This window comes from Anolis carolinensis, chromosome 4 (assembly GCF_035594765.1).
Source record: "Anolis carolinensis isolate JA03-04 chromosome 4, rAnoCar3.1.pri, whole genome shotgun sequence".
Classification (NCBI taxonomy): Eukaryota; Metazoa; Chordata; class Lepidosauria; order Squamata; family Dactyloidae; genus Anolis; species Anolis carolinensis.
The window spans coordinates 55,118,465-55,132,841 of record NC_085844.1 but is presented as its reverse complement, the minus strand read 5'-3'; the positions used below and the strand labels follow the sequence as shown (position 1 = coordinate 55,132,841).

General features: G+C 39.3%; 1 protein-coding gene across 1 annotated transcript in view; it reads left to right on the top strand.

Annotated features, from left to right (window-relative positions):
* Positions 1–8,746, top strand: part of taf4b (TATA-box binding protein associated factor 4b) — a 94,923-nt gene extending 86,177 nt beyond the window's left edge. Inside the window, exon 15 of the mRNA XM_062980433.1 lies at positions 4,828–8,746. Coding sequence (XP_062836503.1) covers positions 4,828–4,971 — 144 coding nt within the window. The 3' untranslated portion in view covers positions 4,972–8,746. The remainder of the gene's footprint in view (positions 1–4,827) is intronic.
* The last annotated feature ends 5,631 nt before the right edge of the window (positions 8,747–14,377 follow it).

The window sequence follows — 14,377 nt, the reverse complement described above, 5'->3', positions numbered from 1 at the left end:
AGCAATCTAAAGTGGTTCCTATTAACCAGCTACGAATTGATAGTCCCAGAGCTGCTTTAGTTTCTGGAAGAAGCCAGTTCCCTTGAGAACCCAGTTGAAACTATTGCTCCTAATTAGCAAATCTTGGCTTTGACTCTGATGACCTGAAAGCAGTAGGTAGGTAACACAAACGGCCTAATGACTTTATGAGCTCATGCTTTCAGGGAAAGGAAGCAGTTGGAAAAGTAGAAGTGAGATACTTCATAAAATACATGAACTAAAAATTATAAAAACCCAAATTTACAAGAGACATTCTTGAACATGACCATAAGTCCTACAGGGCAAAGGTACAAGGTTTAATTATCATTGAGTTATACCCAGTGTTGACCTCATACCATGAGAATGGTACCAACCACTAGTCTTGGAAGGGGTTTCCCTTCTTCTCTAGAAACTCTCAATCTATTATCATGGTTGAAGAGCAACTAGTAATTTTTGTCTCTTTCTTATAATAAGCACATTTTGGCCAAATTCCTAGAAATATTGCCACAAACATTTGATCTCAAAAAATACATTAAAAAAACCCAGTTTATATCCCACTTTTCTCTTAATGCAGGATTTCAAGGTGGCCAAAATACAGCTGTAGCAGAATCAAACTCTTGGCAGAAACTTTAATCTGCTACTTTTTTTCTTTAAAGGGGGAGGACTGCATATTGGGAGCCAGTGTTTTAACATGCTCTTTGTTTTGCAATAAATGAGAATCATTGGATTTGTGTGTGAATGCCTCAGTAGTAAGTCTTGACTAATCTCTGTTTAGAAAGTAAATACTTCCGCCTCCCCAAAGTTCTTTGATTTCTAAAGGACACAACTATTAGATCGTTCAGAGTCCCCTAGGGTTTGTTTCATTTAAAATATTGCCTGGGGCCTCCATCCATATCCTGTTGGATTGACCTCTTTTTCAACCCTGTAATGGCAGCTGTACTACAAAGCTAGTTCTCTCCACCCTCTTCACCTCCTTGAGAAGTTGCTTTTCTTTGAACTGTGACCCTTTCCTGGCTTACCAGGACTGAAGGACACCCCCCCCCCCATGGTAAGTAGCCCATAATCTTCCTTCTGTCCCTGTTCTTTTTCAAGCCATCAAACAAATGGCAAGCTTCAAACAATGATACTGTTATTGTTTTATGTGTTGTCAAAGGCTTTCATGGCCGGGATCACAGGGTTGTAGTGTGTTTTCCGGGCTGTATAGCCATGTTGCAGAAATATTCTCTCCTGACGTTTTACCCACATCTATGGCAAGTGTCCTCAGAGGTTGTGAGGTATATCTCACATCCTCTGAGGATGCCTGCCATAGATGTGGGTGAAACGTCAGGAGAGAATACTTCTCGAACATCGCTATACATGGCCTGTTATTGTTTTGTTTTAAATCAACAAATCTGTTACATTAGGAAAATGCTTTTACTGAAAAGTAGATCATGTAAACTATTTAAAGTGTGCCTTCATTAAGTTTGTTGACTCTTAGTTGTATGTTGTTTCCCCCCTTTCTTTACTTTTTTGCTGCATATGTTTGTTTTATATGCTTGTTATCAAATTTTGAAGATTGCAGTTAACTTTAATCCTTAAGATCTTTCAGATGAATATAATAGACATGTCCCACTTCCAGATGTTCTGAACTCGAACTCCAAGAAGTGTAAGCCACAATAAGGGGTTATGAAGACTCTGGTACAAAACTTATAGAGGCCATTGTATACCACACAGTTATAGCACTAGGATTGCATTTTAACAGTGTGGGTGCATCCTATGGAATCCTTGGACCATAAGTGTTCTGTATTTCAGGTTTACTTGCACATACATAATGAGATATCTTGTAGGTGGAAACATGTCTAAATATAAAATTGCTGCTTTATGTACACCTTGTAAAAAGAGCCTGAAGGTAATTTTATGCACATTTTAATAATTTTGTGCATGAAGTTTGAATATGTTGAACCGTCAGAAAGCAAAGATGTTACTATTTCAGCAACCCATTTTGACAAATTTTGAATCCTCAATATGAAACACTATAAAAAAAGGTAAAGTTTTTCCCCTGGCATTAGGTCTAGTCATGTCCGACTCTGGGAGTTGGTGCGCATCTCCATTTCTAAGCTGAAGAGCCAGCGTAGTCCATAGACACCTCCAAGGTCATGTGATGTGCATGACTGCATGGAGCGCAGTTACCTTCCTGCTGGAACAGTACCTATTGATCTACTCAACATTTGCATGTTTTCAAACTGCTAGATTGGCAGAAGCTGGGGCTAACAGGATTCATAATAGCTCATGATGGAGAGTGTAGCGACTGTAGTAGAAAGCTAGACTCTTTAAAATTGAGAAGTGATAACATATTTGCTAATTACAGCTAATAAACTCATTTGTTTCATGGCAACAAAAATAGAGCTTACAGAAAGAGACCCAATTACATTCAGTCAAAACATTCATAGGTACACAAAGTGTGGAAGTGGCTCAACATCAAGAATTTACTACCAATTGAAGACAGTCGGAGAAAATAACATTGTGAAAATATTTCTGATGCAGAATAAAGTTCTAGAATACAGTTTCTAATGTAACTGGTACTCAGGGCTCTTCTAAGCAGGCTGAAAACCCGAGAGAGACGGGTAGTTTAAATACTGGTTTCTCTCGAGTTTGCAGCCAATCTGAGGCTGCAAAAGCCAAAGTTTGTAGGCGAGGGTATCACCACGTTCCCTCTCATTCTGATGCTGATTTGGCATGGTGGGGAGGGTATGAGCACAACCCCCCCCCCCTTATCCCCCTTTCTGCCTTTAAACAACATAAAATTAAGTAGTTGCCAAGACTTGATGCTTCAAACTGCTTCGTTGTGCCTGGAAATCACTCAGCAGAACTCTCAAGGGGGAATTTCCCCCTCCCTTCTTGAAAGCTCCATTGCGCCATTTCCAGGCGCAGTGGAGTGCTTTGAAGACTCTGGCCTTAAGAACTACCTAATTTTTTGTTGTTTAAAGGTAGAAAAGGGCAAAGGAGGGGACACTGTTTAAGTGCATGGAAGCAGGATCCGTGTGGAGACTGGTCCTGAGATCACAGATGTTCATCTTGGGAGCAGTCTCCACACATCACACACCTGCAAAGATCTTGACCTTATTAAAAGGTCCAGATCTTTGCAGGTGTTTTTTTTAACCTGGAATAAACCTGGAAATCCAAGTTTACTCCAGAACCTAAGCTGCAGTTCTACATAGGTAAAGGTTTTCCCCTGACGTTAAGTCCAGTCATGTCTGACTCTGGGGGTTGGTTCTCATCTCCATTTCTAAGCCGAAGAACAGCCGTTGTCCGTAGACACCTCCAAGGTCATGTGGCCGGCATGAGTGCATGGAGTGCCATTACCTTCCCGCCGGAGCTGTACCTATTGATCTACTCAACATTGGCATGTTTTCGAACTGCTAGGTTGGCAGGAGCTGGAGCTAACAGCAGCTGCTCCCGCCGCTCCCAGGGTTTGAAATTGGGACCTTTCAGTCTCCAGCTCAGTGCTTTAACGCACTTCGCCACCGGGGCTCCAGTTCTACATAGTGGACTCTTAATTTTTATGGCACCATGTTAGTTGCTTAAAATAACTTTATTTTTTCTCCTTAATTATAATTGCATTCATAAATGAACATTCTTAGAAAATTAATATTCAGACAAAATCTTGCATTTTGCTTTAGTTCTTTGTTCTACATTGAGAAAGGGAATATATCTGGTTTTTCACCTTTATAGTAATTCAGCCATTGACCTGCAAGATACTTCAGAGGAAAGGCCATCTTTGATGGCGTCCATGATAAGAGAGGCCAGTGTAAGTTACATCAAGGAACAAGGCATCATGATGTGTTGTATGAGGGTAGAACCAAATGGTTTATAAGGCCTGACCATTCCCTGTGCAACTTTTTGGATCTTCAGTTCTTCTGAGCAGATGTCTCAAGCCTGCCTTCCAGTAGATGCCTGGCTTGGGATTGTTCCCAAGGCTCAAGTGATTTCATTCAAGAGAAGGCTGAGGAAAAAGTCAAGTACAGTATTGACACCTGGACTCAGCTGTCCCGCACTAGATTGTTCCCCCATCTTGCTCTTTTCCAGGGTCAGCACAATTAAATAGGTTTCAGGTTAAATGAAGTGGTCTTCATTGAACTCCATTATTGTGTGCATACTTTTTCTATTGCAAGATTGGTCATTAAAAGGAGGTTATTGAGAAGTCATAGAGAGGAGGGAGCAAGCTTGTTTTCTGCTTCCCTGGAGATTATGTCTTCAAACTACAGGAAAGGAGATTCCACTTGAACATTAGGAAGAACTTCCTAACTGTGAGAGCTGTTCAGCAGTGGAACTCTTTCCCGGAGTGTGATGGAGGCTCCTTCTTTGGAGGCTTTTAAACAGAATACAGGCTGGGTGGCCATCTGTCAGGTGCTTTGAATGCAATTTTCCTGTTTCATGGCAGGGGGTTGGACTGGATGGCCCATGAGGTCTCTTCCAACTCTTAGGATTCTATGACTCTATGAAATGAATACTTCAGCTTTTGTGTATCTTTCAGTAGAATTGATTATAAATATTCTTTTGTTTAACTTACTATATTAACCATGATGTTTCATATGCTATCTTTTGTAAGCTACTTTGAGACTTTTTCCTAGTGGAAAGTAATAGAATTAAATATATGGCAACAATTATTCATAAGGACGCTTCTATAGATTTTGAACAACATGGATGAGTGAAACTTGAGCATCAAGATCTTGGTTATGTAATATCTTATTTAAGTTGCTGCCTATGATGAACGTCTTGAATTCTGATTTGAAATAGCTGCTCACTTTTTCTCTTGCTGTGTTTGTCTAGGGTGTCAATAGATTATCCAACCGTGTGAAGCTACCTCTTCATCCAAGAATGACACGCATCTGCCTCAGGGACTTGATCTTCTGTATGGAACAAGAGAAGGGGATGAAGCATTCCTTAGCCTTGTACCGAGGTCTTTTGAAGTAACAGCTATGCTTCTTTTGCATTTCAACTTACCATCATTCCTTGACAAAGAATACCTGCTTGTACTATCCTGAAGTCTGTTCTGGAAAACAGTTAGTTGCAATAAATAGACTGTTCAGTGGACAGTGGATCCATGTTTGACTTTTGAATGTCCTTTGAGACAAATAGGTTTGGGTCCTATTTAGTTTCTTGCCAATCACATTTGTCAATATATCTGTCTGTAATACTGTTCTCTGAATAGTGTGCCTCTAGTATTGTGGTTAGGAAAGAAGGGTATGACGAATGTATTTAATCATGAACCAGCAGTCTGCCAATTTGCCAGCATATTGCCTACAGGATTCAACCACTCTAGATGGCCTAGTTTTAGAGCTCTGTGGTATAGTTGAAAGAGAAACCACTTGGGTGTAGGCCAAAGAAGTGCCAAAGTGAAATCTATAATCTACTTTCGATAAAGGAAGAAGCCCTACTGGCATGGTTTGTGTTGCCAGTGCTCAGGACAGATTTGGAGCTCTATGAGCTATGGGTCTTTAGAAATATTGTTTTCCAAATAACCCAATGGCATCCCATTGGATGCAGTTAGCAAATGGTGAATGGTCCTTTAATTTTCAGTATATAAAGTGGCTTAAGATGCATTTAATTTTGCATCAGTGTGTAGACTTTAAAGCAGGGAATTCTCCTTGATGAATATCAAGGTTAAAGACACACTCTGCTTTATGCAAAATATAGGATTGTTTGATTTCTTTCTTCCAGTGTTACAGAGTGGGAAGAACATATTTAAGAAATATCAGGGATTTAATCACAAGACTTGGAAATTATTCTTAAAGGGGATGGCAATTATACCCGGGGCATAACTGTCTTGCCAAGATCCCCAGGCTCCTTTCCTACAAGAATCAATGTAAAGAGAGCAGTTTGGTTGGCTATTGAAAGCTTAATCCACTTCCTAGCCTGTTTCAGGTCCAGAATAGTCTCTCATTTTTTTCAAATCCAGAAGGAAACATCTGGTCATGTTTTTTGTTTTGTTTAGTTTTTGTTTTGGAAAAGGGACAGGTGCGGCCCTCCCATGTCTCTGTGTTTGAGTGTGTGTAAATAAGGTGGAGGCAGCTCCTAGGCCATTGGCAGCTGTCTGCCCCTTTTTTGACTTCGGCTTTATAGCAGAAGAAAGAATTTGCTGTTGCACTTGGGAAAGAGCACAAAACTGTTCAGGGAATCAAAGAAATGGTTACGCTGCATTTCAGAAGTTTCTGCTTATTTCTTTATCCCCAATAGCTTTTGAAGGAGTTGGTTCTAAAGATCCACGTGCAATCATATTTAGCACTTTTCTACAAAACCTCCACTTTACTGTATATTTAATGCGTTAGCATAAGTGTGCAATGGAATGTGTAGGAAAGACAGCAACTGAATGTAATTAAAATCTTTATTTTTAAAGGTTCCTACAGCTTTTTGCTATGCCATTCTACAAATATATTTAGCTGGGGGAGAAAACCGTGAAACTTTGAAACACCAGGACTGCTGACAGTATTTTGGGTTTTTAATCTAGCCATGGTTTTCCTGTTAGGAAAATTGAAAATGATGTTAATTAAAACAAGGGCAGGCTCTAAGACTGTACTTTGGTTAGTGGAATCCTATAAAGGGTGAAGTATGATATCTCTTTCCCATTGACTTTCTATGTGAAAAATCTATGCCAGATTGTGAATAAACCTTCTAGAGTGAATTTTTGGACAGCTCTGGATTACATGGGATGGGAGAGAAAAGAAGTATTGATGTTCTACTGAATTGTAATCCCAATGCAGCAAATTGATCATAAATGCATTTTATAAAATGGTTCTCCTGACTATGAACCATTAAACAGCAAAATATTGATGGGATCCAGAAAAAATGTTTTTTATTATGAATGCTTATCTTTACTTTGTTTGTAAAGTGCAGCATTTTGTTGTTGTTGTATTCAGTTATACTGATAGATGTTCTAAATTTATTTTAAATACTGCATTAAAGTAACTATTTTATTAAAAAAAAGGTTAAGAGTTTTTACTGTATTAAATATAAAGAAGTGGCATTATTACCTAAACACTGTATACTTATCTGGATGTTTTCTTAGTTCTTTCCATTTAATGTCGAGTTCTTCTTGGAGTTGTTTTGCCTCTGAGACAACAAAGGGGGTCTGATTCAAACAGGTGAGACAGTTCCTGCTTCTTGGCAGGGGGTTGGATGGTCTGAGAGATCTCTTCCAACTCTATGATTCTATGTGTATCTAGGTATCTGTGCTGATTATGAATAAATATGGGAATTGAGGGGGTCTATTCATTCCACAAAAAACATATCTTTGAAAGGTTGGAAACTAGCCCCTCTTTATTTCCTCCCTTAAGTCAGGTGGTAGACCATTCCCAAGCCGTCCTCCATCCATGCCTTGGCTGCATAGCATGCCCTTTGCCTCCATAATTTAATGTTTCTACCTTTTTTGCTTCCAGTATTGGAATTGATCTGGAGGAACCGTCTTAAATTCTAAGCCTTGAAGCAATGGAGGGCAGCAAGACACAGTGATTGTGTTTTACTCCCTTCCTTCATGTGCTTTTTCTGTAATAAACAGACCTGCAGCCATGTGTAAACAAACCCCAGGGCACACATGACTTTACACATGGTTGCACTCCACATCTGGTTGGCCCTCAGACCTGCACTCATCATTCAGTTGACAAAGAACATTATCTTGAAACCAGATTAAACATCTGTGAGATAATTCCATCATAAAGCGAGCCATTAATTCCTGAGCTAGGGAGGACAGGGAAGTAGAGTGAATTTATCCCAAACATATCTGCTGACAAAAGGGAGGTACCTGCTGCGACTCTACATAATTTGAAACTCTAACCCTCCCTCTCATCAGTGCCTTGGATGATGTAGTTCCTTGTGGAGAGATACAGTAGTGTCTCCCAGTATTCCTAGTGGAAATAGAATAACCTGACTTCATTTGATGCTCAGTGTGGGTAGATCCCAAGGTTAAGTAATTTCCTTACAGTTATTGTTACACTTGAATTACAGTCCTTGTTTAATGTGCCTCCAATTTTAATTCAAGAAAGAAGTGCAGATCTGCTGCCAGAAGTTGGGTAAGCATAAGAAAACCTGCGTGGCCGGGTGTACCTTGGGAACACCCATTGTTTCCACTGAGGTTAATTGTATTTTGGTTTGGCTGCAGATCATTTCATGGTGTAACTTCCTTTATAATTATCAACCCTCTTTTAAATAATGGAACTGAGTGATTATTTACAGTCTGATATTCAGATAGAGATGCCTAATTTTCTCTGGATTGATTGCTGCAATTTGAGATGGTAACGCTTAACTTGTCTCTGATAAGGAAACTAATTATTTATTAAACTGGATATATTGGGAACTAGATTTACTTGGAACAACTGCATTATATGTAAGTTAGGTTTGGCTTCCTAGTTTTGTTTGATTATATGTCACAAAATTCTAAACATTTTAGATCTGGCAAATTGCATGATAACTATTCTCTTGAGCACAAATAATATTTCCACACAAGGCCAAGTTCCACTTCTTTTTGGGATGACATGGGTAAGATGTTCATTTCTGAAATGTCTCCCAGAATTGGTCTATAATCAATACTTTACTTTTCAGTCACAGTACGTTCCGGTCAAAGTGTAAAGCTTTCCAGAATATCTGCTATTAGTCAGCATGGTTATGATTCAGAGTGTAAAAGTAACATGTTTCAAATAATACTGTTAACTATAATGAATTACTTTGGAGATGATAAGAATGAAGTTATATTTCAAAATTAATTTAAGGAATATTACAATACAATGTAACAAATTAACTTTAGGAAGTGGTTGCTTGTTTCCTTAGCAAGCAATAGGATGAACATTGTTAACAAGTCACTATATTTTGAATACATTAATAGTAACAAATTACATTAGGGCATTTTGTAATATGTAACATAATGTAATTTTACTGCAGCATGAACAGCAGAGATTTATCTTTAAAATAGTGAGAGAGTGTAAGTAAAAGGTTTGGATATTTTTTAAAAAACTATTTTACAGTTTCATACTTAGAATATTTACTTACAGATGTGTAGCTATGAAGGGGAATGGGAAACTATATGCAGGAAATGACCCCAAATAAGAATTCTATCCCCCCCTCCCCCCAAAAAATGTGCCTACATCTCTCACACTCAGCATTGCAAAGAGTGAAATGCTGATAATTGTTTTCAATTTCCTTTGCCTTTTTTGGATACATAAGCTATTTATAAATGATCATTGATGAATGAGGTCTAAATGAGAATTTCATGGGGGACAGACTTTGTATTGGGTGTTAGTGTCCTCATTTTGTCCATTACTGAAGCCCTATTTACACATAATGTCATGAAGTTCAGTTGGATGTATGCATGTAAGTTTTAGTCTGGATTCTTCTTAGTTATGTTTTTGAGACTCCTTTGGAGGTGGATAAAGGTAAAGGTAAAGGTTTCTCCTGACGTTAAGTCCAGTCGTGACCGACTCTGGAGGTTGGTGCTCATCTCCATTTCTAGGCTGAAGAGCCGGTGTTGTCCATAGACACATCCAAGGTCATGTGGCTGGCATGACTTCATGGAGCTCCGTTACCTTCTTACCTGAGTGGTACGTATTGATCTAGTCACATTTGCATGTTTTCGAACTGCTAGGTTGGCGGGACCTGGGGCTAACAGCGGGTGCTCATTCTGCTCCCGGGATTTGAACCTGGGACCTTTTGGTCCGCAAGTTCAGCAGCTCAGCGCTGTAACACACTGTGTCTTGATTCTTCTTAGTTATGTTTTTGAGACTCCTTTGAAGGTGGATAGGTGAGTTTTAAATACTGAGTGAGCAAATGAATATAGGTACAGTTAATAGTGCCCTTCATCCTATTGGAGTTCAGGGAGGAACACTGTTTCTGGAGTACAAATTATTATCTGAATTTATGAAATCATAGTAAATTAGCTTAGGTTCAGGTACATCAAATTCTTTTCATCTACAAAATCACTTTGGGTATGTTTTGCTCCATTCTCCTAGTATCTGGAAGCAAGAATGATTGACGAAAATAAGTCAAATGCGAAACGCTTCAGATTCTGTAAAACCAGTCTTCTGGAAGAAGTAGCATATTACGACTAGATTTGGCAATGGTTTCATGTTCTGCTGAAAGATTTTCCTTTGCCTTTGACTTGTGGCAAGCTCTTCATGGTCATTTGAGTGTAACTGAGTAAATAGCTTCTTAACACTTCTAAAGTTGCCAGTTAGATAGTCTTTCAGGGAGTTTTGATAAATTTCTTCCAAGTAGCTAGCCCACCTACCAGGAGGTAAAAAACCTTTCCAGTTGGTGCTAGAAGCTTATTACCTAACTGAAATGGTGTGCCAAAGAGTTTAACCTTGGATTTGCTCTTTTATTTATTGGCCTCTGTTGTCAACAGTAGCATGCCTCTAAAGTTCTGGTGACTGGGACTCTACAAAAGAGAAAAGAACAAGCACAGAACTGGTATTTTGGCATCAGTTCAGTTGTGCTTCTCCAAAATACTGAGTGCTTTGTACAAATATCATGATACTCAGGGCTGACTATGATAAATAAGAAATAATTGTACCATTGAAATCATTTGATGGACATGTGGCTGGAATCCCTGCTAGTAGTAAATAGTTCCCATGTGGGAGTTGTCTTTTGGCAAAGGACTTGGGTTTCTTGCAACAGCCTAAAACCCAAGGGTGCAATGCTTTCCTCTTTCTGGTTTTGGGATGCTGCACATGAATAAATAATGCAACAGTTTCAGTAGTGTAAGTCATTATCCTCCTGTTGCATGGAAGATGCAGCTGAAATCATGCTGGGAGGGGACAGGCATTAATCTGCCCAAATGAATCATCGTATCAGGCAAACACAAGGTGCAAATAATTGCCAAAGGCAACCTGGAGTAAAATATGTGCCTTGCTATTCCTCATTTCAAAGTGTGGTTGTTGTTTTTTTTATTTTTTGGTAATCCATTAGCCTCCCATCCTCTTGTGATCATCCATAGTACATTGTGCTGTGGGCTTGCAGTCAGGTGTGTTACGCCCCTTCCTTGTGCTGTAGAAATGCTTTGTGGACAGGTGTTCTGGACTGGAGTGTAGCTACAGACCAGCAAGATGAAAGCATTGGTCCTCCCATATAAGAATTCTGATCCCTCATGAGTTTTTCTTTGACTTCCTATATTTCTAGCATTGCAGGAATTTAAATTTCAGTTGAGCCTTTAGAAAAACAATTTAACCACCCAATGCAAAAGGGCAGACAGAACTTCCAAGAAAATGTAGACAGAAAATATAAGTTCTAGTGGTGAACAGATTTCAGTGCCTGTTTCTTCTGGAATGCTAGCAATGTGGGAACCAAAGGAAAATTTCATTGTGGGGCAGAATAATTTTTGGCTGCCTCATTTTGCCCCCTACCCTACACACATCTGAACTCCTACTTCTGGGTCCTATGTCCAGCCATCGGTACGCAATAGGTGTGCATTAATGCTCCCTGGCTTTCTTTTCACTTCTCTGTGAAATGCTACTGGATATATCTTTCTTTTTCCCTGTTAGTATATTTGTGGCTTTTAACTATAGCAAAAGATACTTTGCATATAATACAAAGATGTGATCAAAATTTAAAACTCTATGTGAATGACCTAGACATTGTGCAGCTTGTGTGTGTGTATGTGTAGGCCTGCGGCCTTTGAGATAAATCTAATACTTGGAGATCCTCTGATAAAAGGTACTATATATGCAAAGTACTTTATAAACATTAATTAGCTAATGCTGGAAACTTGGCCGTTGGCAAAAATCTTTTCCTTTCTCCCTTAGGTCCCTAACGACACAAAGTTAATGATTCTTCTGTGGGAGCACATGTTAATTTGTGCACCATGGATTTAGTGGGAGCACAGCTTTGAGGAAAGCAGCTGTTAAGAGGATAGTTCGATGATTATATCTTGGTAAATAATGGTAGCTGAGGTCTGTTAGTCTGTAAAATGGGTTTATCTTGACTTGATGTGATAAGGAAACTGAGATAAAATGAGCAGCATGGCAAAGTAACTTTAAAACACAGGTTTTTATTTAACCAGTAAACTGTGCAAAATTTATTAAAACTTAATTCTTTGCATGGCGTAAACAAAGCCAAGTTAATCACCTTGGCTTGCTATCTTACAATCATATTTATATACTAGCTGTGCCCGGCCACGCGTTGCTGTGGCGAAGTCTGGTGGTATGGGAAATAAAGTATTGAGGAATTGGTGGTAGTTAAGGTAAAGGGTAAACGTTTTCCTCTGACATTAAGCCCAGTCATGTCTGACTCTGGGGGTTGGTGCTCATCTCCATTTCTAAGCCGAAGAGCCGTCGTTGTCCGTAGACTCCTCCAAGGTCATGTGGGATGACTGCATGGAGCGGCGTTACCTTCCCACCGGAGCAGTACCTATTGATGCACTCACAATTACATGTTTTTGAACTTCTGGGTTGGCAGAAGCTGGGGCTAACAGTGGGGGCTCTGTCAGTTCCCCCAATTCAAACCTGCGGCCTTTCGGTCCAGAAGTTCAGCAGCTCAGCGCTTTAACATGCTGTGCCATCAGGGGATATTATTTCCTAAAGGTTGTGAATATACAATATTTCTGATTTTTTTTTTTTGTCTGTTGGAGGCAAGTATGAATGCTGCAATTAGGAAAAATGATTAGGATGTAATGGCCTTGCAGATTTAAAGCCTAGCTGTTCCTCCCTGAGTGATTTGTTTGTTGGGAGGTGTTAGCTGGCCCTGATTGTTTCCTGTCTGGAATTCCCTTGTTTTCAGAGTGGTGTTGTTTGCGATATTTTATATGCTTCTACTGTCTGTGGCCCTGAGAGAACAGAGGATTGGCCAGACTTTGATGATGGGAATCCTTTGTTGGGAGGTGTTAGCTGGCCCTGATTGTTTTCTGTGTGGAATTCCCCTATTTTCAGAGTGTTGTTCTTTATTTAGTGTTCTGATTTTAGAGATTGTATTGTTTTGTTTTATTATACCACATTAATTTTTTTATATTCTGATTTTAGTGTTTTTGAATACTTGGAGCCAGATTGTATTCATTTTCACGGTTGACCGCAACACAATAATAATAATAATAATAATAATAATAATAATAATAATAATAATAATAGTAAGGATAGTAAGGATAGTAATGATAGTAATAATAATGACTTTGGTAATACATAGTGCTTCACTGCCTTCTCAGCTTCCTTTCTGGAAGAATCCTTTCTTGGGAGGTGTTAGCTAGCCCTGATTGTTTCCTTTGTGGAATTTCCAATTTCCCTGCTTTATTTACTTTCTTTATTTCTTTATTTCTTTATTACTGTCCTGGTTTTAGAGATTATATTGGGGGCCTGTAGTTTTGTTGTTTTGTCCACTGCCCTGATGCCATCACTCTTTTATATATATAGATAAGTCCTGTTGTGCTAGAAGAATACCAGTATTAAAACTGAATATTCATCTTTCACACATACATACATGGATGTGTAATTGTGGCCAACTAATCATGTTGGTACCCCTGGTGGCGCAGTGGGTTAAACTGCTGAGCTTGCTGACCGAAATGTCAGTGGTTCGAATCTGGAGAGCCAGGTGAGCTTCCACTGTTAGCCCCAGCTTCTGCCAACCTAGCAGTTTGAAAACCTGCAAATGTGAGTAAATCAATAGGTACCACTCCATGCAATCATACTGACCACATGACCTTGAAGGTGTCTACGGACAATGCTGACTCTTTGTCTTAGAAATGGAGACGAGCATCAACCCCAGAGTCAGACACGACTAGACTTAATATCAGGAGAAAACCTTTACCTTTAATCAAATTGGGCAGGAAATCTTTTCAAAGTAGTGTCAAGGGATATAAGATAGCCTCTCCCATGAAGTGAAAGCACCCTTCATCAGAAAAAGATAGATGGGATATCTCTTTCTTTAATTGATAACCTCCATGCAGACTGCTGGGCACTTTGTTGGCAATTAAACAGAAACGACTCAATATGCAGAAAAATAGTGATTCTTTCAGAAAGTATAGGAGGGGATGAAGTAGGATAGTTCTGGGGTAGTTATCTGTGATGTGTTTCTTCAGATGTGGGGTAAAGTCTCTTGGGTGCCCCAAAGTATACTGCCTTATATTCTTTAGAGCAGGGGTAGGAATTATGGACTAAAACTCCCAGTAGCCCAAACCAGTACAGGCAATCCCCAAGGTACAAAAAATAATCTGTAGGTTTGTTCTTTGAATTTGTTTGTAAGTTGAAGGGTTAAAATCCCTGTGGACTTCAAAAAAACTGACTTGTTATGGAAACAAACACTGGTGGTAAAGCTTCAGTGGAAACACATTTTTCTCATGACAACTCTTTCAGGAGTGAATTTCCTTTCCAAGGGGTTGATTTCTCTCACTTCCGATTGTCTCACTCCCATT